The 21,689-nt window shown below is 47.3% G+C and overlaps 1 protein-coding gene across 6 annotated transcripts in view; it reads right to left on the bottom strand.

Moving 5' to 3' along the window:
* Positions 1-509: 509 nt before the first annotated feature.
* The window catches only part of NOX4 (NADPH oxidase 4), a 191,178-nt gene continuing 169,998 nt past the window's right edge, over positions 510-21,689 (bottom strand). For 3 of the 6 annotated variants that reach the window (XM_060234959.1, XM_060234962.1, XM_060234960.1), the window contains exons 15-17: positions 20,909-20,977; positions 13,991-14,091; positions 510-1,115 (exon numbers count right to left, since the gene is read on the bottom strand). In XM_060234959.1, the coding sequence (XP_060090942.1) occupies positions 1,058-1,115; positions 13,991-14,091; positions 20,909-20,977 (228 nt within the window). In that variant the 3' untranslated portion in view covers positions 510-1,057. Of the gene's footprint in view, positions 1,116-12,265; positions 12,270-13,990; positions 14,092-20,907; positions 20,978-21,689 lie in introns of those variants that run through there. The other 3 variants (XM_060234963.1, XR_009555216.1, XM_060234961.1) reach the window with 3 other exon arrangements.

Below are 21,689 nucleotides of genomic sequence, written 5' to 3'. Positions count from 1 at the left end.
GAGGAATCGCTCTAACAGTCAGGAAGTTCTTCCTAATGTTGAGCTGGAAACTCTTTTGATTTAATTTCAACCCGCTGGTTCTGGTCCTATCTTCTGGCCCTACCTTCCCCATTTTCCTTGCAGAATTAATCTTTGCACAGAAGAAAACTTTCCATTTCAAAGCAGTTTTTTTAATGCATGTCTTAATGTTGTAACATTTGTTGCCCTGGGGACCGAGTTGCAGTGCAAGGCAATGTCTGAAATAAAATAAATACATACATATTAGCTGGGCAATCCTGCAGTGGCAAGAAGACTGTTGTCCCATCATTTGGAAAGCTGATTAAGAAACAATAATCCATCCGTCCAGCTTACATATCTCATCTGTGAAACTTTATGAAGCCAGTATTTGGAATTCAGATTCGATGCAGCCATCTTGTACATTTGTCTGTTGCATCCCATGGGACGTTATATAAGCCCCTTTCCCCGTATTCCCTGGCAGAATTAATCTTTGCACAGAAGAAAACTTTCAATTTCAAAGCAGTTTTTTATTCACTTGCCAGTGCAGAGCAGAATCTGACTTCAAATGTAAGCGGTTTTCTCTCTCCAGTCCAATCAATCGAGCACTCATTCAGCCGATCCCAATTTCTGGGGTTCGCAGCCTTTGGTGAGGACATTTCAGCTACTGCATGGATTGATCTTGAACCGAACTGCACGAGCAACTATGAATCTCTAACTGTATTCTGCTAATTCAAAGGGTGTAAAAGTTGGCCTGTTGGCTTCTAAGAATGTTTTGGTTTGGGGCAGAATCGCCAAGGATGTATTTTTGGGTGTCCTTTGCTACCTAGGTTTTTAAATAGTTATAAATAACAAATAATAATTAAAAAATACCTTTGCTATTCTTTGGTACATGGCATCTGGCTAAAGCTGCAGATTCTGAAGTCTTTCCCCCCCCCCTCTTTTTCTTTTTTTAAAAATTGCACTTTAGTTTTCCAGACAGTCCTTCTCAGTCCCTGCGGATTTCAGCTAAAGGATTCTTTATTGTACTCAAACCTCGTCCCGTAAGAATTGCTGCTGTTGCTCAGCTTGTGAAGGGCTTTGGAGATTTTGTTTGGTCCACAGCAAAAAACGCCGACGGTCTTTCCTGTTGAGAATGAAAACAGGGTCACCAAAATTGCGCTAAAATAGTAAACCAGGGCTACAGAGCAAGGAGCCAAAAAATGGAATTTGGACCTTCTTGGTATCCAGTTATCGTTTGTGGTCACCACTAACCTCTTAACCTGCTCCCTGGCTTCTCTAGCATTTACAGAGGACTTGGGAAAAGCGTCAGATCACTCCACGCTAGACACAGAATCTATCCCACTGGTGGCCTCTTAGCTGTGTGGGTTGCTTCTAGGGGCAGGGGTCCCCAAAAATAGTGCCCATGGTCATTATGGCACCCACAGCACCATTCCTGGTGACCACCAAACATTGTTAGAAAACTGGTGTGGCCAGATGGTGCTCTTGACCAGCATGGCTTCTGATTGGCCACTGGAGATCTGATTGGCTGTGCAGATAGAAGAAGATGATGATGAAGATACTGGATTATAGCCCACCCTATACGCTGAATCTCAGAGTCTCAGAGTGATTTACAATCTCCTTCCCTCCACAACAGACACCCTGTGAGGTAGGTGGGGCTGAGAGGCTCTCTCAGAAGCTGCCCTTTCAAGGACAAGCTTTGTGATAACTATGGCTGACCCAAGGCCATTCCAGCAGCTGCAAGTGGAGGAGTGGGGAATCAAACCCGGTTCTCCCAGATAAGAGTCTGTGCACTTAACCACTACACCAAACTGGGTCTCGCCGTTTGTTTTGGTTGCCAATCCAGGGCTGGTATTATTCTCACTCACACTCCTCTTTCCCAGTGAAGTTAAAAAAAAATACTGCATTCCTCTATCTACCACATTCCTCTATCTTCCTCTATCTCCCACAGTGGCCATTTTGGGGTTGGCTCCTCCTTCTCCTGTGGCAGCCATTTTGTGATTGTGCTCACCACTCTGTGTCAGAATTCCAAAGGCACCCACAGGTTCAAAAAGGCTGGAGACTTCTGTTCTAGGGGTTTATGTCAGTCCAACTCCAGGGAGAGATTATAAAAGCAGGCAGATTCTTTCCATGGGATGGAGGTGACCCACACCACATTTTGGGGTCCTCATGTGTTCTCTCACCACCCACCCGACCTCTGCCATCCTGACAAGGTAGAAATATTACTTGTTTTAGACACTGCTTTTCTCCTCAGTGGGGACCCAAAGCCACTTATGACATCTTTCTCCCCTCCTCCAGTTTACCTTCACAACCATCTGAAGCCACCTGCCCACCAGGCACTATCCCCACACGAGATCATGACCCTCCCTGAGCTTCTAGCCAATCACAGGCTGCTCCACAACCTTATTTCCTCTGGGGAAACTTCCAAACAGGGGTCTTGCCTAAGTGCCTCCAAGTTCCCTACGGCGCTTTCCAAGATTCTGGCCGATTTCCCACTCACCTTTTGCCGCTCTCTTGTTCCTTTTCTCAGCGGTGCTTCCTTCCAATTTCACACTATCTGCCGCAGGGCTGCAAGTAACATTGGCGTTTTTACGCCGCAAACAGAAACCTCTAAAAACCAGTTTCTGTTTGCCGCGTGGAAACGTCCACATTACTTGCAGCCCCGGGGACAGAGAGTGTGAAATCAGAAGGAAGCCCTGCTGAGAAGAGGAACGTGAGATCGGCGTATGGTGAGTGGGAAATTGGCCTCTGTTTGTACAATAAGGCAGAGTCTTTAGAACTCCCCAAAATTGGTCTGGAGCAGGGCCAGCCCTGCCACTAGGCAAGCTAGGTGATTGCCTAGGGCACTGGCCTTCTGGGGCTGCCTAATTGGGCGTCCCCCCATGTGACTCAGTGACCTTATTGGTGGGGGGGGCGGCAGAAGTTAGCCTTGCCTAGGGGTGCCAGACAGTCTAGGGTCAGCCCTGGTCTGAAAAGACCCCTCGTTGGGCCTGACTTGCTTGACACCTGCCCGCCTTCGTAAGGCCAGCCTCCTGTGGGTGGCTGTAATTAGCTTAATTAGGCTGGTGCCTGAAGAGCCGATCCGAGATTGACAGAGCCCGCTGCGAGGGTCTCACGCTCCTAATCTCCTGTGGGAATGTCACAATTAACAACTGTCGGAGCTGGGGGCCCAGAAGCTGACAGTTCCAGATGTTCCTATCTAACACCACCCCTGGTTATTTCCACCACTTAAGAAAAAAAAAGCATACTGCCAGCAACGAACTTACATACACACGGGAAACCACCGCAGATGGATTGAACAACAAAGATCGCTGGTGAAAAAGTCTTAAAAGAACCACTTAAATCCTTTGCAAAATCAAATTCTATTATATTCACGGAACACATCAAAAGAGCATGTTACGCTTCTCACATTATTACATACATCATTCATATCACTGCACTTAGAACACGAACCCTGATCAAAGTTCTTAAAAGTTACAGTCCCATGCACTTGCAATTAGTGTGTCCTGAACTACAGCGCCGTGATGAGTCGCTGAGAGCTGTGTAAAGCCGGAGTAAGGACTTTAAGAAGCACTGGTTTGATCTTAGTTGCGGCCGAGAAGAAGGATTACAGAAACATGAAGTCAACCTAGAATTTATTTATTTATGTACATTATATTTATATCCCGCCTATTTCTATGCAGACTCAAGGGCGGCTAGCATATGAACATATGGACATATGAAGCTGCCTTATACTGAATCAGACCTTTGGTCCATCAAAGTCAGCATTGTCTTCTCAGACTGGCAGCGGCTCTCCAGGGTCTCAAGCTGAGGTTTTTTCACACCTATTTGCCTGGACTCTTTTTAGTTGGAGATGCCGGGGATTGAACCTGGGACCTTCTGCTTCCCAAGCAGATGCTCTACCACTGAGCCACTGTCCCTCTAGCAACATAAAAATAAACAGTAAGCAATATTAAAACAATAAAACAATCAGATAAATTGCAATGGTATTACTTCAGGGATATAATATTTCCTTTCTCAACGCGTACAGATCCTAGGCAGTTAGTACTAAAGTGCGACAGATCCAGATGTGGTGGCAACCTTCTCCCATTAGATGTCATACGCCATCCGAAACAGTGCGGCCTTACAGGCCCTGTGGAACTGCGATAAAGTCCCGCAGGGCCCTGATGGCTTCTAGAAGGGTGTTTCAGAGTATTGAGGCTGGAACCGAGAAGGCTCTTGCTCTGGTGGAATTAAGCCTAGCTTGTTTTAGCTCAGGGATGACCAAAAGATTTTGAGTGCTTGATCGAAGTGCTCTCTGGGGAACATGTGGGGCAAGGCGGTCCCGCAGACATGTTGCCGCCTATTTTTTGAAAGAAATACAGCTACTTTACAATCTACAAGTGCTACCTGGCAACATCACCCATCAGAGAAGGGATCTTGGCTAGCTACGCAAGGCCTGCAAAACCATCCTCTTCCAGCTGGCCTCAATTAACATAGAGCCTGCATAGTAGATGGAAGATGGTTGCACTGAAAAATGGAATGATACAACACTTCGATCTTAGTATCAAATGAAATGAAATGCTGTTTTAATTATTAGAATGCTTAATTTTACTGAATGTACTATTTTTATAGGATGTATTGTTTTACTACTGTGACGTTTTATGTTGTGAGCCGTCCTGAGCCTGCTTTGGCGGGGAGGGCAGGATATAAAACAAAACAAATAAAAACAAAATAAAAATAATTAAGAAAAACAAGCTTAAGCAGAAGGACTGGCTGATCTACGGCGCTCAACCTTTGCAGGCGTTCCTAATCCTTCCGGACATCAAACTACATGTGCCTTTTAAAAACAGAGAGAGACCAATTAGGTCGGAGTTCCCCAGACCTGAATCTTTCCCCCTCAAATAGCGTTGGGAACTGATTTCCCCAATTACCGCAGGGGGTCTGTGTTTTGGATCAGGTCTACTGTGTAGGAGTAGAAATGGCTTCAGCCTTCTCTCATGCCATTTTCTTAACCACAAATGGCCCCTGGGTTTGCCCCCTTGAGGGGCTGCAAGCAGGGCAGGAGTGGGTAGAAAGTGTCCACATGCTCTTGTTGTTATCCCACACCCCCAAGCCCAGACCCTGCCCCCTTTCCTTTCCCAGTTTGGTGTAGTGGTTAAGTGCGCAGACTCTTATCTGGGAAAACCGGGTTGATCCCCCACTCCTCCACTTCCAGCTGCTGGAATGGCCTTGGGTCAGCCATAGCTTTCATAGGAGTTATCCTTGAAAGGGCTGCTGCTGTAAGAGTTCTCTCAGCCCCACCTACCTCACAGGGTATCTGTTGTGGGGGAGGAAGGTCAAGGAGATGGCAAGCCGCTGAGATTCAGAGTGAAGGGCAGGATATAAATCCTATTTCTTCTTCTTCTTCTTCTTCTTCTTCTTCTTCTTCTTCTTCTTCTTCTTCTTCTTCTTCTTCTTCTTCTTCTTCTTCTTCTTCTTCTTCTTCTTCTTCTTCTTCTTCTTCTTCTTCTTCTTCTTCTTCTTCTTCCCTGTTCCTAACTGAACCACGCTGTAATGCTATAGCACAGCTTGGCGTTGAAAGAGGGAAGAAATCCCTGAAAGTACTAAAAGGGGACGGGGGTGCACAGCTGAATTCTAAAGTTTGAAGGCAAAGCTTAGGCTCCTCCACCCGCCGCAGAAGGTAAAGTAGACCGTCATATGAAGCTGCCTTATACTGAATCAGACCCTTGGTCCATCAAAGTCAGTATTGTCTTCCATAACCGTCATTATGGATGTGGCACATACATCATCTTTGGTTCAGAATGAGGGGGTGGGGATGGGAGCCAGATGTCATCTAGGTGTCCCTGTTCACAATGGGAACTTCCTGCAAAACTCCTCCACAGGGAAGCAGCCTAGGGAAAGTCGTTAAAGAGTAAACCTTCGTGAACCAGAGAGCTCACATCATCAGATGCTCAATGCAGTGGAGAGGAAAGGGAAAGAACTGTGAGTAGAACCTGTTGGATACTGTAACTTTGCACGCAAGAGGATCTGGGAGGAAAAGGCAGAAAAAGACCAATTTTTAAGGAGCACCTTAAAAATTAACAAAATTTGAGGCAGGGTATATCTTGAGAGTCCCTTGGACTGCAAGAAGATCAAATCAGTCAGTCCTAAGGGAAATCAACCCACACTGTTCCCTGGAAGGTCAGATGCTGAAGCGCAAATACTTTAGCCACCGAATGAGAAGGGCGCACTCACTGGAGAAGATTCTGATGCTGGGAAAGACAGAAGGCAAAAGAAGAAGGGGACGGCAAAAGATGAGATGGCTGGACAGCGTTACTGATGTAACAAACACGAATTTGAGCAGACTTCGGAGAACGGTGGAAGACAGGAGGGCCTGGCGTGACTTTGTCCATGGGGTTGCAAAGAGTCGGACTTGACTGTGCGACTGAACAGCAACAACAAATAAGCTTTCATGAGTCACTGAAGAAGTGAGTGGTGACTCACAGAAGTTCATGCCCTGTCACAAATGTTGTTAGACTTTAAATTGCTACTGGACTCTTAATTCTTTTCTACTGCTGCAGACAGACTAACATGACTACCCATCTTGATCGATCTCCACAGGAGGGAAAGGGCTAAGAGAACTCTCTCACTGGGGTACACTGGGCCCTACCCTTTCATTGGTCAAATGCTGAGCCTCTTGGGCCCTTACTTGCCTTCTGTTTTATCTTATACAGGGCCTCTTCTCTTCTTTTTCTTACCTGGGCTTGGAGCTGTAGCAAGTTAACCCTTTTTTTTTTGAAGTTAATCTGTTCCCAGCAAGTTAATACACGGATATGTCATGAATATATCATGTGAAATGTGCTTCTATTTTTGTAAGTAAAATTTCTTTCTTTTGTCACAATTGGAGTCAGGTCACCTTTGTAATTTGTTTGAACAGCACTTGTCCCTTAATCTGGAAACATGGAAGATGGGGGATATTGCATACAACTTCTGTGCTTCCAAGGCAACTATTTTAAAAAAAATTAACCAAATAGAAGCAGTCCAGAATGAAACTTAGAATGTACGGAGAGAGAGAGAGACAGACAGAATGAGAATAAATGAACTGACGGAGAGCTGCCACCTTTACCACCAACCCCTGCAGCCGTTCCCTTAACAGCAGTTGGGCCTGCAGCAATTAACAGGTGATCAACAATGTTTAGCCCCATGCTTTGCAAAGCTTCAGGGGCTGATTTCTACAAATTAAACTTCCATTCCAGGCAGAAGGGCAAACCGAGCTCTTTCTGGAACAAGGCGAGCCCTGCACTTAGAACTGAGAAAACTTCATGGCTCCTTGTCAGTTTCCTTTCTCATGTTTAAATGGAAAAAAAAATCAGGTTAATTCTTAGGAGGGGATGGGTACCACAGCTGAGGGGAACAGCACCTGCTTGGCATGGAAAAGGTCCCAGGTTCAATCCCCTCTCATTATAAGGATTAGATAGTAAGTGGCCTGAAACACCTCAGCAAAAAACCTTGGAGAGCTGCTGCCAGTCTGAGTAAACAAGACTAACCTAGAATCATAGGCCGATTCCCCACTAGCCTTATGGTGTTCTCTCTCTCCTCTTCTCCACGGGGCTTCGGTCGGATTCCACACTCTCTGCCCCGAGGCTGCAACTTGCTCCGCCTCTTTCACACAGCAAACAAGATCCTCTAAAAACCGGTTTCCGTTTGCTGCACCAAAAAGGCGAAGCCAGTTGCAGCCCTGGGGCAGATAGTGTGAAATCAGACGGAAGCCCTGCAGAGAAGAGGAGTGAGAGAGCGGCATAAGGCTAGTGGGGAATCAGATATAAGAGTCGGAATGGACATCCAGAGTCATCTAGCCCAACCTCTTGCACAAGGCAGGAGATTAACAAAAGATTGGGGGGGGGGGGAGACACTCCAGGATTCCTGGCCAAATTGGCCAGGAGAAAAATTGCTGCCTGGCCCCAAAGGGGTGATCAGCAATTTCCTGCGCGTGTAGGAAAAGGCCGAGAGAACTAAGCACTGGTGCAACCCTTCCCACCCTCCTTCCCATGATCTGCCTAATCCACAGGATCCTCATTGCTGTCAGATGGCCATCTAGCCTCTGCTTAAAAACCTCCAAGGAAGGAGAGCCCACCACCTCCCGAGGAAGCCTGTTCCACTGAGGAACCGCTCTAACGGTCAGGATGTTCTTCCTAACGTTGAGCCGAAAACGCTTCTGATTTAATTTCAACTCGTTGGTTCTGGTCCGACCTTCTGGGGCAACAGACAACAATTCCACACCATCCTCTACATGACAGCCCTTCAAGTACCTGACGGCGATGATCATATCACCTCTCGCCTAAACAGACCAATGGCCTGATTCAGTAAAAAAAACAGGCCCACGTGTTCAATGTCAGATGAGTCCAGCTGGAGAGACCAAGAGACTCTCTAACTGAACATCCCTTTCCCCTACAGTGGCCAACCAGATGGCCCCAGAAACCTGGTGATGAGACCCCTTCTTGTTGCCCCATAACGACTGGTGCTCAGAGACACACTGCAACAATCCTTTCCTTTTTTTTATTATTAGCTCCTTTGACCAGATACACTGCAACAATGTTTGGAGGTTCCATTTAGCTCTCATGGCTAACAGCCATTCAGGGCAGGCCCAATGAGTTTCGGCATTTTTGGAAGCCTACGATTTTGGCAGCATCCATGACTTGAGCTCCCCCCCCACACACACACACTGTGGTCCAGATGGGTGCAGAGCTGCCATGAACTGCATACTTCTGCAACCTGGATGCCCAAGGACCCGGGCAGACAAAGATCCACTGCTGGTAGCTGAGCAATGTGAAGCCAGTAGCCACCTGCTTTTCTTCTCTGCATCTCTCCATGGGCACTGAGGCTGTCTGGGGATGGGGGAAGGCGAGCCAGGAGAGTGTGCCCTGGCCTCTAGCACCGGTGCTGATCATGCCATGCACCTGAGCAACAGAGCCATGCATTTAAGCCTCCTTTGGTGTGCCCCCCCAACACCTCAACATCCTAGGCAATCACCTATTAGACAGGCTGACTCTGCAGCCATTCACAGAATCATAGAGTTGGAAGGGACCTCCAGGGTCATCTAGTCCAACCCCCTGCACAATGCAGGAAACTCACAAATTACCTCCCCCTAAATTCACAAGATCTTCATTGCTGTCAGATGGCCATCTAGCCTCTGTTTAAAAACCTCCAAGGAAGGAGAGCCCACCACCTCCTAAGGAAGCCTGTTCCACTGACAAACCGCTCTAATGGTCAGGACGGTCTTCCTAAAGTTGAGCCGGAAACACTTTTGATGTAATTTCAACCCATTGGTTCTGGTCCTACCTTCTGGGGCCACAGAAAACAATTCCACACCATCTATATGGCAGCCCTTCAAGTACTTGAAGATGGTGATCATATCACCTCTCAGCCGCCTCCTCTCCAGGCTGAACATGCCCAGCTCCTTCAACCTTTCCTCAAAGGACTTGGTCTCCAGACCCCTCACCATCTTCGTCGCCCTCCTCGGGACCCGTTCCAGCTTGTCTATATCCTTCTTAAAATGTGGTGCCCAAAACTGAACACAATACTTCAGGTGAGGTCTTACCAGAACAGAGCAAAGCGATACCATCACTTCACGTGATCTGGGCACTATACTTCTGTTGATACAGCCCAAAATTGCATTTGTCTTTTTAGCCACCGCATCACACTGTTGGCTCTTGTTCAGCGTATGGTCCAATAAGACCCCTAGATCCTTTCACACATACTACTGCTAAGACTCCCCCATTCTATAACTACATTGGATTTTTCCTACCTAAATGCAGAACTTTACATTTCTCCCTGGTAACATCCATTGTATTGGTTTTAGCCCAGTTTTCCAACTTGTCAAAGGTCATCCTGTATCCTGTTTCTGTCTTCTACTGTATCTGCAACACCTCCCAATTTAGTATCATCTGCAAATTTAATAAACATTGGTGACCCTTTCCTCCAAGCAGCTGGAATAATGACGTCTTTATAACAGGCAGAGGCCCTTCTCTGTAGCTGGGACAGAAAGGCCCTAGCTGCTCAATTCCAGACAACCTTCCTCTCGCTTTAGGGTAGGGATTTGTTTTGGGGTCCATTTTGGATCCCGTAGACCAAGCCACAGCTGCCCGAATGGTTTCATAATTCTGGCTGCCTTCCACATTTAGACGGCACAGCCTGAAAACAAATGATGCTTTTTCTCCCTCCATCCAAAAGGGTTTGACTTAACAAATGGCTTCGACGTGAGATGTAACCAAAGGGAAGGGGGGGGGGGGCCCTGAAATTGAGGGTGTGCTCTACCTAGTCGCCAGCAGATGGCACACTTTTGCATGGCACGCTTCCTAGTCTGGAAAGAAACTACAAGACTAAGAGATGGGTCTGCTTCCCTTTCTGCAACAGACTAACATGGTTTCTTGGAGAGGATCTTGAGGAAACTACTGTTCAGCATCGCAAGCCAAACAATTAAGTGTATTTATTGTGCATGTCAGGGCTTTTTTTTGTAGCAGGATCTCCTTTGCATATTAGGCTACATCCCCCTGATGTAGCCAATCCTCCAAGAGCTTACAGGGCTTTTATTACGGGGTCTACTGTAAACTCTTGGGAGGATTGGCTACATCAGGGGTGTGTGGCCTAATATGCAAAGGAGTTCCTGCTACAAATAAAGCCCTGGAGCACGTTATTTATTTATTTATTTATTTTTGGTAAATGTATAGTCTGCCTTTTTCCCATAATGGGTTCCGGGTGGATCACAACATGGTAAAACAGTTAAAACCAGCAATTAAACAATCAGACAGTTAATACAATGAAACCATTAGATCAAAATTAATTATTCAGCGTGGATGGTGTGAACGCATAACTTAGGACATAACTGCCACAGGCGATTTGGACATCCAAAGAATGTCAACAGTATCAGCTGGATTTTTAGCAATCGAGATGGCAATCAGTGCTGGGAGGCCAGTTAGATGGTGTAATGAAATGAGGACGCCCGCTTGCCTCAACCATAGGCCCGGTGGAACAGCTCCATTTCACAGGCCCTATGGAATGGTAACAAATCCGGAAGGGCCCGAATCTCCGTAGGGAGTTGATTCCACCAGGTCGGGGCCCTGCCCTTCTCTAAGGAGGTCAGGATTTATGACTCTCTCCTTCCCCCATGTTATCCCTACAACAACCTTGGTGAGCTATATATCAGGGTGTCAACAAGCGACTGGCCCAAGGTCACCCAGTGAGCTTCCATGGCAGAGCGGGGATTCGAATCTACGAATCCTCAGTCTACGTCTAGTTGGTTAAAGTGGAAGCTAGGGTAAGTCTAGCCTCTATTAACTTTTGGTTAAAACTAGTACACAACCCAAAGGGTTTGACAGCTTTAGTCCTGCAAGATAATGTTCAATCCTCTTGGGAGAGGGCCATCTACTCTAAGCTACGGAATATGGGCTTCTCCTTAGAATTTGTTTTACAAAGGGGTTATGATCAAGCAAGATCAATGATCAAAGAAGAATTGCTTGATATAGAGTGTCAAAGGGATAGCAAGGATACCCCAAATTTCCTAACTCCAGAGAAGCTAAAATATGTGGATGCCCCAAGCACCCTACCTCTCCATTTTGGAGGTTCCTAGTCAACGGAGGGCTTTCACCTTGGAAAGATGCAGAACCCTCTCGTCTGCAGTTGTAGATGGGAGATTTAAAAAAACTCCCATGAAGAAGAGAACCCTTCCATGTGGCACTGATGAGGTGGAATCTATAGAACATGTACTGTTTTGTTGTCGTTTCTATCAGGAAGTTCGATCGAATGTAATTTCCCCTCTGCTTAATAATTACTTAAGTTGTTCTGATGCAGATATTTTAAGGAAGCTTTTGATGGGTGCAAATCCACAGGTCACCATTAGCTGTGCTAAATTTTTTCTCAGCTGCTTGTAGAATTCGGCATGACATTTTAGGTATAGATTCTAAATTTTAGAGCTATAGAATAGGCCCAGATTTAAAATTCTTATGTATGGATTTTAAATGTTTAAGCTTAGAAATATTTCTGTGATATTTAGATCAATTTTATTCTTAAATGTTTTACTGAATAGCTTTTTGCTTTTGACTTGCGCTGGTCATTGGCCGAATAAATTGATTGGTGGATTGATTCGAACCTGGGTCTCCCAGATCCTAGTCCTGCACTCCAAGCATACTGGCTGCTGACACCCAAGCTTCAGCCCCCGTCCAAGAAAAACACCTGACAAAGAAGATGATGATATTGGATTTATATCCTGCCATCCACTCCAAAGAGTCTCAGAGCGGCTCACAATCTCCTTTACCTTCCTCCCCCACAACAGACACCCTGTGAGGTGGGTGGGGCTGGAGAGGGCTCTCACAGCAGCTGCCCTTTCAAGGACAACCTCTGCCAGAGCTGTGGCTGACTCAAGGCCATGCTAGAGGGTGCAAGTGGAGGAGTGGGGAATCAAACCCGGTTCTCCCAGATAAGAGTCCACACACTTAACCACTACACCAAACTGGCTCTCCTTAGGGAGAGCTGTGTTTCTCAAACGCTTATGCTACGATAAAAACGGTTAAGTCTTGAAGATGCTACTGGACTCTTTAGTATTTTGCAGCAACAGACTAACAGGGCTGACTCCTTGGGATCTAGGACCAACCCTGTATCTGCAGGCTTGTTAGCATTTTCCTGACGGCAAAATATTTTTTCCTTTCTTATTTATTTATTTACTTCATTTATACCACCCCTTCTTCCCAAAGTGGCTTCTGGGATTGTTCTCCTCTCCTCTAAGCCATCCTCACAATAACTACCCAGTTGGTAGAGAGCCAGTCTGGTGTAGTGGTTAAGTGCGCGGACTCTTATCTGGGAGAACTGGGTTTGATTCCCCACTCCTCCACTTGCAGCTGCTGGAGCCATCTTGGGTCAGCTCTTCAGCTGTCTCAAGAGCAGTTTCCGTCAGAGCTCTTTCAGCCCCACCCACCTCACAGAGTGTCTGTTGTGGAGGGACAAGATATAGAAGATTGTAAGCCACTGAGTCTCTGATTCAGAGAGAAGGGCAGGGTATAAATCTGCAGTCTTCTTCTTCTCATTTCATCTCGGGGAAAAGGTGGATGAAGGGAGGCAAGAGCCCCCAGCTCCCCCTGTGCCATGGTCCAGATCCAAACTGGGGCCCTGTGGCACTTTTAAATGGAACTGCTGGAATGGCCTTGGGTCAGCCATAGCTCTTGCAAAGCTGTCCTTGAAAGGGCAGCTTCTGTGAGAGCTCTCTCAGCTCCACCCACCTCACAGGGGCAGGAAGGTAAAGGAGACTGGGAGCCACTCTGATGCTCTGAGTTTCAGAGTGGAGGGTGGGATATAAATCCAGCATCCTCTTCATCTTCTTCTACCTTTCGAGGTAGGTCAGGCTGAGAGCATGTGACTGGTTCGAGGTTGCCCAGTGAGACGTCATAGCAGAGCAGGAATTCGAATCCTGGTCTTCCCCATCCCACTATGAGACTCTAACCACTACACTGCAGAAATGAACTAGGCTGCTGTGCAACTGCACTCGTTGGGGGGGGGGGGTACCAACATAGAAGAAATTCCCATTGGGGTAGGCCAGATATTGAAAGGTTCGATTTCTCTGGCAAGCCCAATCAATTGCTTCGTTTCATCGTTTCAAAAGGGATGATTCCTGCTAATGTGCCTCCCATCGCAAGGCCCGATATGTGCCAAAAATGAGATGTTGACTGGGCTCGGAAGAACGGATAAAAACATTAAAATCTCTGCATGCTTTCTGAAAATGTGCAGAATTGGCCCTTCTCCATCTGCCACTGTTTCATTGTGCGGAAGATGAACGGCTCTGACTGTGGAAACCGACAGTTCTTTTGTTTAAAGGCCCCTGTTTCTCAGAGACGACGCGCCTGATGTAGCACCAGTCATACGGTGCTCTGGCATTACAAGACCGCATCAAAGCTCAAAGTCATTTCCATATGAGCTCAGTTGACCAAACCCATCTCATTCCCCCCATCCCATCCTTCAACCACTGCACCAGCTGCTGGAGGAATCTTACCGTCGGTTACACTTGGCGATTTCGTTGAATAGGAGCTCCCAGCAAGGTCGCCTTGTAGAAAGTCGTGAGTTCAGTACTTGGTATTTTTCTCCAATTATTTCCTGCAAGAAACAAGGCATGCTTTGCAAATTGTCACAGGTCAATCTGCTTCCACTTGGAGTGGGAGGGGAGAAGAACAACAACAAGAAGAAGAATTTCAGATTTATACCCTGCCCTTCTCTCTGAATCAGAGTCTCAGAGCGGCTCACAATCTCCTACATCTTCTCCCCCCACAACAGACACCCTGTGAGGTGGGTGGGGCTGAGAGGGCTCTCACAGCAGCTGCCCTTTCAAGAACAACCTCTGCCAGAGCTATGGCTAACCCAAGGCCATTCCAGCAGCTGCAAGTGGAGGAAGGGGATAGGACAGTGGGACGGTGGCTCAGTGGTAGAGCATCTGCTTGGTAAGCAGAAGGTCCCAGGTTCAATCCCTGGCATCTCCAAAAAGGGTCCAGGCAAATAGGTGTGAAAAACCTCAGCTTGAGACCCTGGAGAGCAACTGCCAGTCTGAGTAGACAATACTGACTTTGATGGACCAAAGGTCTGATTCAGTATAAGGCAGTTTCATATGTCCATATGTCCAAGAAGACTGCAGATTTATACCCCACTCTTCTCTCTGAATCAGAGAGAGGCTCACAATCTCCTACATCTTTTCCCCCCACAACAGACACCCTGTGAGGTAGGTGGGGCTGGGAGGGCTCTCATAGCAGTTGCCCTTTCAAGGACAACTCTTGTGAAAGCCATGGCTGACACAAGGCCATTCCAGCAGGTGCAAGTGGAGGAGTGGGAAATCAAACCCGGTTCTCCCAGATAAGAGTCCGCACACTTAACTACTACACCAAATTGGCAGGATTTATATCCTACCCTTCACTCTGAATCTCAGAGCGGCTTGCAATCTCCTTTACCTTACTTCCCCACAACAGACACTCTGTGAGGTAGGTGGGGCTGAGAGAGCTCTCACAGAAGCTGCCCTTTCAAGGATAGCTCTGCAATAGCTATGGCTGACCCAAGGCCATTTCAGCAGCTTCAAATGGAGGAGTGGGGAATCAAACCTGGTTCTTCCAGATTAATAATAATAATAATAATAATAATTTTTTTTATTTCTATCCCGCCCTCCCCGCCGAAGCAGGCTCAGGGCGGCTCACAACATAAAATACACTGTACATCAATTATACTTATAAAAACATGGTTAAAACAAAATTATAGATTATTAAAATTAACATTTAACAATGTGGCGTTATAAACATTAGCTCTTCAGTGGAATTCAGTAACTAAAAGCATTTTCAGCAGCATTTCCTAGCTTTGTCACTAGTTGAAGGCCATCTTGAAAAGGTGGGTCTTACAGGCCCTACGGAATTGATCTAAGCATCGTAGGGCCCGCACCTCCTCAGGAAGTTGATTCCACAGCAGTGGAGTAGAGTCCGAACGCTTCACCACTACACCAAAGCTGGACCAAAGCTGGACCAGTCTCAAAGCCTTACTGCACATTATGATATACGTAAGCATGGGGACTCGCTGCCATATTGCAGCTACCAGTTCCCAATGGGAACTCCATTTAAGTACCACAGGGCCCCAGTTTAGATTTGGACCATGGCACAGGGGGAGCAGAGGGCTCCTGCCTCCTTTCATCCACCCTTTCCCCGAGATGAAATGAAAAGACGACTGCAGATTTATACCCCGCCCTTCTCTCTGAGAGACTCAGAGCGGCTTACAATCCCCTATATCTCCCCCCCTCCCACAACAGACACCCTGTGAGGTGGGTGGGGCCAAGAGGGCTCTCACAGCAGCTGCTCTTTCAAGGACAACCTCTGCCAGAGCTATGGCTGACCCAAGGCCATTCCAGCAGCTGCAAGTGGAGGAGTGGGGAATCAAGCCCAGTTCTCCCAGATAAGAGTCCACACACTTAACCACTACGCCAAACTAGCTCTCAGAATGGGGGGGGGGGGGTACTGACCCCATTGGAAGACTGCATACAGCAAGCATTTAATGCACAAAGGGTCTTCCCAAAAGACAGCCCAAGGAGTCAGAATGGTACTATGAGGGGAAGAATGTGCTCCTGCCCCCCCCCCCCATTGAAAATATTTACAGTGTGTGTGTGTGGGGAGGGGTGTTAAGTCCCCAGTTTTTTTGCCCTGTGTGCACAGGTACTCCATGTGGAGCAGCAAAACTGGAGAAATAACCCTCCCATGTAGTTTTAGCAGGGGGAAACAGCTGGGCGAGCAGGAGCCAGTTTGGTGTAGAGGTTAAGTGTGTGGACTGTTATCTGGGAGAACTGGGTCTGATTCCCCACTCCTTCTCTTGCACCTGCTGGAATGGCCTTGGGTCAGCCATAGCTCTGGCAGAGGTTGTCCTTGAAAGGGCAGCTGCTGTGAGAGCCCTCTCAGCCCCACCCACCTCCCAGGGTGTCTGTTGTGGGAGGGGGGGAGATATAGGGGATTGTAAGCCTCTCTGAGTCTCTGATGCAGAGAGAAGGGCGGGGTATAAATCTGCAGTTGTCTTCTCATTTCATCTCGGGGAAAGGGTGGATGAAAGGAGGCAAGAGCCCCCTGCTCCCCCTGTGCCATGGTCCAAATCCAAAAGGGGGCCCTGTGGTACTTTTAAATGGAGTTCCCATTGGGAACTGGTAGCTGCAATATGGCAGCGAGTCCCCATGCTTACGTATATCATAATGTGCAGTAAGGCCGTGAGACTGGTCCAGCTTTGGTGTAGTGGTGAAGTGTTTGGACTCTAATCTGGGAGAACCGGGTTTGATTCCCCACTCCTCCACTTGCACCTGCTGGAATGGCCTTGGGTCAGCCATAGCTCTCTTCTCCGGGAGAACCGGGTTTGATTCCCCACTCCTCCACTTGCACCTGCTGGAATGGCCTTGGGTCAGCCATAGCTCTCTTCTCCGGGAGAACCGGGTTTGATTCCCCACTCCTCCACTTGCACCTGCTGGAATGGCCTTGGGTCAGCCATAGCTCTCTTCTCCGGGAGAACCGGGTTTGATTCCCCACTCCTCCACTTGCACCTGCTGGAATGGCCTTGGGTCAGCCATAGCTCTCTTCTCCGGGGGAACCGGGTTTGATTCCGCACTCTTCCGCTTGCACCTGCTGGGATGGCCTTGGGTCAGCCATAGCTCTGGCAGAGGTTGTCCTTGAAAGGGCAGCTGCTGTGAGAGCCCTCTCAGCCCCACTGACCTCACAGGGTGTCTGTTGTGGGGGAGGAAGTTATAGGAGATTGTGAGGCGCTCCGAGTCTCTTATTCAGAGAGAAGGGCGGGATATAAAGCTGCATTTCTTCTTCCTCCTCCCACAATGGCCGTTTCAAGAAGCTAGTCGCCTGAACTATATGGTCAACTCTTTCCCCCCCTACCTCTACCACGTTTTACTAGCTGTCTGTTCCCCAGCAGTGGGCCCTATGTGAATCTGCTTTATATCGAAACAGACCAGGGATGGAATGCTGGCAGGCAGGGCCAGAGCTGGGGGGGACGGGAAGAGGGGGGGGGGGTGCTTGCCCCAGGCGCCAATGGATTCCATTGTATTCCATGGGACCATAAGATAGAATGGCCCATAAGGGAGCATCATTTTTTTAATTTTGCCCCCTTCCCTCAAAAAAACATGTAGAGCCGGTCCTGCTAGCAGGAGCTCCTTTGCATATTAGGCCACACACCCCTGATGTAGCCAATCCTCCAAGAAATTAGGAAAAAAGAGAGCCTTGTAAGCTCTTGGAGGATTGGCTACTTCAGGGGTGTGTGGCCTAATATGCAAAGGAGCTCCTGCTAGAATTCCACCCCCTGAATCAGACCATCAATATATCAGCGTCAGGCACTGTATACTCAGACTGGCTGCAGAGCTCTCCAGGGTTTCAGGTAAGAGCCCTTCAGTTTCCTACTGCCTGGTCCTTTCTAACTGGAGATGCCGGGGATTGAACCTGGGACCTTCTGCTTGCCGAGCAGCTGCTCTACCACTGAGCCATGGGTCCTCCCGTGTCTTTGTTGAAGAACACCCTAATTAGAGTTCTGAATAAACATGCCTCCAAATGAGCTCCTGATCTTACAGGACTGAACCTGGGACCTTCTGCGTGCCAAGCTAAGGCTCTTCCACTGAGCCACAGCCCCCTCCTTTTTATCATTTGGCCATACGAGGCAGTTGACTAAACCATGTATATTTAGAGCTACCTGCGATGCCTGGGTGGCTTCTTTGTGCTGCTTTTGTCAAAGGATGGTGAGCATTTTGCGACTTCCTCGATTCTCTAGATCACAGGTGTCAAACATGAAACCCGGGGGCCTGAGGGCTCCTATCAGGCCCCCAAGCAATTGGCTGTCATCTGCTTCCTTCTCCCTCTCTCTTGCTTCCTTCTGCATCACAATTTGCTTTGCCAGGCTTGCTCAATTGCACAGGAGCTACAGAGCAAAACCTGTTTTCTCCATTGGCTGAGGCTCCTCCCTTGGGGAGGAGAGGGGGAGGGATAGTTTGCTTTGCCAGTGTAAGGAATAGAGATCATTAAGACCTGACAGCCAGGCTCTCTCAATCACACAGCAGAGCTACCGAGTCAAGCCTCTCTTCCTTCTATTGGCTGAGGCTCTTCCCCCTCCTGGTTCCCTGAGGAATGAAGGAAGGAAACAGTCAGAGCTTCCTTTGCCCAGTTCCCTGGATCCCATGGGAGAAATACAAAGAACGCACCTTTAAGACCAGTGAGTTCTAATGTTTAAAGCATGTTTTATTTTAAGCTTTAAAAAAATATTTGTGTTTGTCTGTGTTCTTTATAAAGTTTGTATCTTTGCTACCTGGCATTACATTTCATGACACACAGACACACATGGGCCTGCCAAGGTCTCATTTATGTCTGATCCAGCCCTCATAATAAGTGAGTTCAACACCCCTGCCCTAGGTCTTCTGCCTTGGTCCTGAAATGTGGGGTATACTTTGCCAGTTTGGTGGAGTGGTTAAGTGTGCGGACTCTTATCTGGGAGAACCGGGTTTGATTCCCCACTCCTCACTTGCACCTGCTGGAATGGCCTTGGGTCAGCCATAGCTTTGACAGAGGTTGTCCTTGAAAGCCCCACCCACCTCACAAGGTGTCTGTTGTGGGGGAGGAAGATAAAGGAAATTGTGAGCCGCTTTGAGACTCTGAGATTTGGAGCAGAGTGCGGGATATAAATCCAATGTTGTCTTCTTATTCTACGACCTGGCTTATCTTATGGCTATTTGCACGCCACACGTTTCTGCTTGGCAAAACAGTCCTCTCTATGCCTCTGGCATATGGCGTCATCTGTACATCTGTGGGCAGTCACGGCAATGCTTCAGCAGCTGCTGGACTCTGCATGGTTCTACCCAACCCACAGCTTGTTATCCTACTAATCTGGGCTTCAGAATAGACCCCCAAACTACACAGCCTCCTGTGATGTAAAACTGTCCAATCTGTTTGACTGCCCTGCTCAAAAACACAGGAAAATAATACAAGGTCTCTTTTCCTCCAAGGGATTCACTTCCCAAACGTGGAGTCTTCCCAAGTCCTCTGATTAGTATCCCAGCTTGATTCTCAGGTCTGGAGTGATGCAACTTTTTGCTTGAAAAAAATATTATTTGTTCTTAATGTCTGATGGAGAGGGGGGAGAGTAACATTTTCCTTAAGATGAGGATTTCCATTAAAAGACTGTTGGGAAAAGTTAGGGTTTCGCCCTTGATCTCTTTGGATTTTTAAAACATTGATTATATATATATATATATATTTCAGTTTGAGCACTTTTATTCAGAAGCTATTTTGAATCCTGCTTGAAACTTGCTAGGATATTGGCAACGACCCCCCCCCCCCTTACTTCCCCAACAGCAAATACTATTCCATCAGTCATAAGAACATAAGAGAAGCCATGCTGGATCAGGCCAATGGCCTATACAGTCCAACACTCTGTGTCACACAGTTGTCAAAAGAACCTCAGGTGCCATCAGAAGGTACACCAGTGGGGTCAGAACTACTAGAAGCCCTCTCAATGTGCCCCCCCCCCACCCCAAGCACCAAGAATACAGAGCACCACTGCTCCAGACAGAAAGTTCCAACAATACGCTGTGGCTAATAGCCACGGACCTCTGCTCCATATGTTGATCCAATCCCCTTTTGAAGCTGTCTATGCTTGTAGCCGCCACTACCTCCTATGGCAGTGAATTCTTTGTGTTAATCACCCTTTGGCATTTGAAACTTCAGTGGGGGTTAACATATGTCCAAGCACACTTCTGCATCCTTGAGGGACTAGAAACTTGCTTAGTAAAAAAAAATATGCAAAAACGATGATTCTTAGAAAGCTGGGTCCTATGCACAGGCCTCATTTTGGGCAGGAGCTCAGAGGAGTGGAGCTCCAGAACCTCTAAATTTTATTGTGCTCTTTCTTTCTTAACTCCCCCCCCCCCATAATTGCTTCTGGGCTCCATGGCTCAGGCTCCCTGTCAGAATTTTGCTGAACTCTAAGACTGGACAAACTTTCTAACATTTCCCCCCACAAAAATGGGGAAAGAACCAAAACATGTAAAGCAGACCAATGGAAATCTTCATCATGCCATTGTGGCCACATAGGCGAAAGTAATTCTAGAAGTATGATGGGAAGAAGGTTTTATTATGATTATAATTCAAGAAGCATTTTAAGGTAAATGCTGAACTGATATAATTTAGTACACCTTCCAGTGATGTCAGGGGGTGTGGCATATGCAAATGAGTTGTGCTAATGAGCTTTGGCACCTCTATTTCTACAAAAATGACCCCTGCCTTTGCCCAATATCGTATCCTACAGTTTCCTAGTGCTTCAGCAAAATATACATAGCCCAACAAAAGATTTTCCCTTCTCTGTTTTTTTTTCCCTTTACTGGAGCTGTTGTCTTTCGCAGCCCTCTCCACTTCCACACACATACCTGTATTCCATCAGTCTGAGTGAGATACAGCTGAATGTTCACAAAGTCTGGTCGGTTCTCTTGCCAGAGCTGGAAAAAAAAAAGTGCATGGGGGGGGGGGGAAGGTATAAGCGAATTAGCACATTTTTCTCTGAAACAGGAACAAAGATGCTATTGCTGAATCCGTGGAGAGTGACGGATCTTTATTCCATTACCTCTCAGGGTCAATCTCCACGTTATGAGCCAACGTAGGCAGAAAAAGGTAACCTAAATGATTATGAGGTTGGAGGCGAGGATAAAGGTGACTGAACCTTTTTAATTTTGGGTTGGGGGGGGAGCCACTGAGGGGGTGACATTACAGAGGCCTACAAAACTTTGCATAGAGTTCAGAAAGCGGATAAAAAAGAAACTTTCCTCCTTCTCGTAGAATACTAGACTGATTCAAGGCAGACAAAAGGAAGTTCAGCTTCATACAGTGAGCGGCAAAAAAGAGCAAGAGTCCAGCAGCACCTTAAAGACTAACACAATTTGTGGCAAGGTATGAGCGTTCATGAGTCACTACTCACTTCTTCAGAGTGGCTGGCTTATGGAACTCACACTGCCATGAGATGTGGTAACGGGCAGTGGCTTACATGGATTTAAGAGCAATGAAGATATGTAAGAGCAGGGCTTTTTTTGTAACAGGAACTCCTTTGCCTATTAGGCCATACACCCCTGATGTAGCCAATCCTCCAAGAGCTTACAGGGCTCTTATTACAGGGCCTACTGTAAGCTCCAGGAGGATTGGCTACATCAGGGGTGT

Source organism: Heteronotia binoei, chromosome 3, assembly GCF_032191835.1.
Source record: "Heteronotia binoei isolate CCM8104 ecotype False Entrance Well chromosome 3, APGP_CSIRO_Hbin_v1, whole genome shotgun sequence".
Taxonomy (NCBI): Eukaryota; Metazoa; Chordata; class Lepidosauria; order Squamata; family Gekkonidae; genus Heteronotia; species Heteronotia binoei.
The sequence above is the reverse complement of the archived record's forward strand: the minus strand, read 5'-3'. Positions and strand labels throughout refer to the sequence as shown.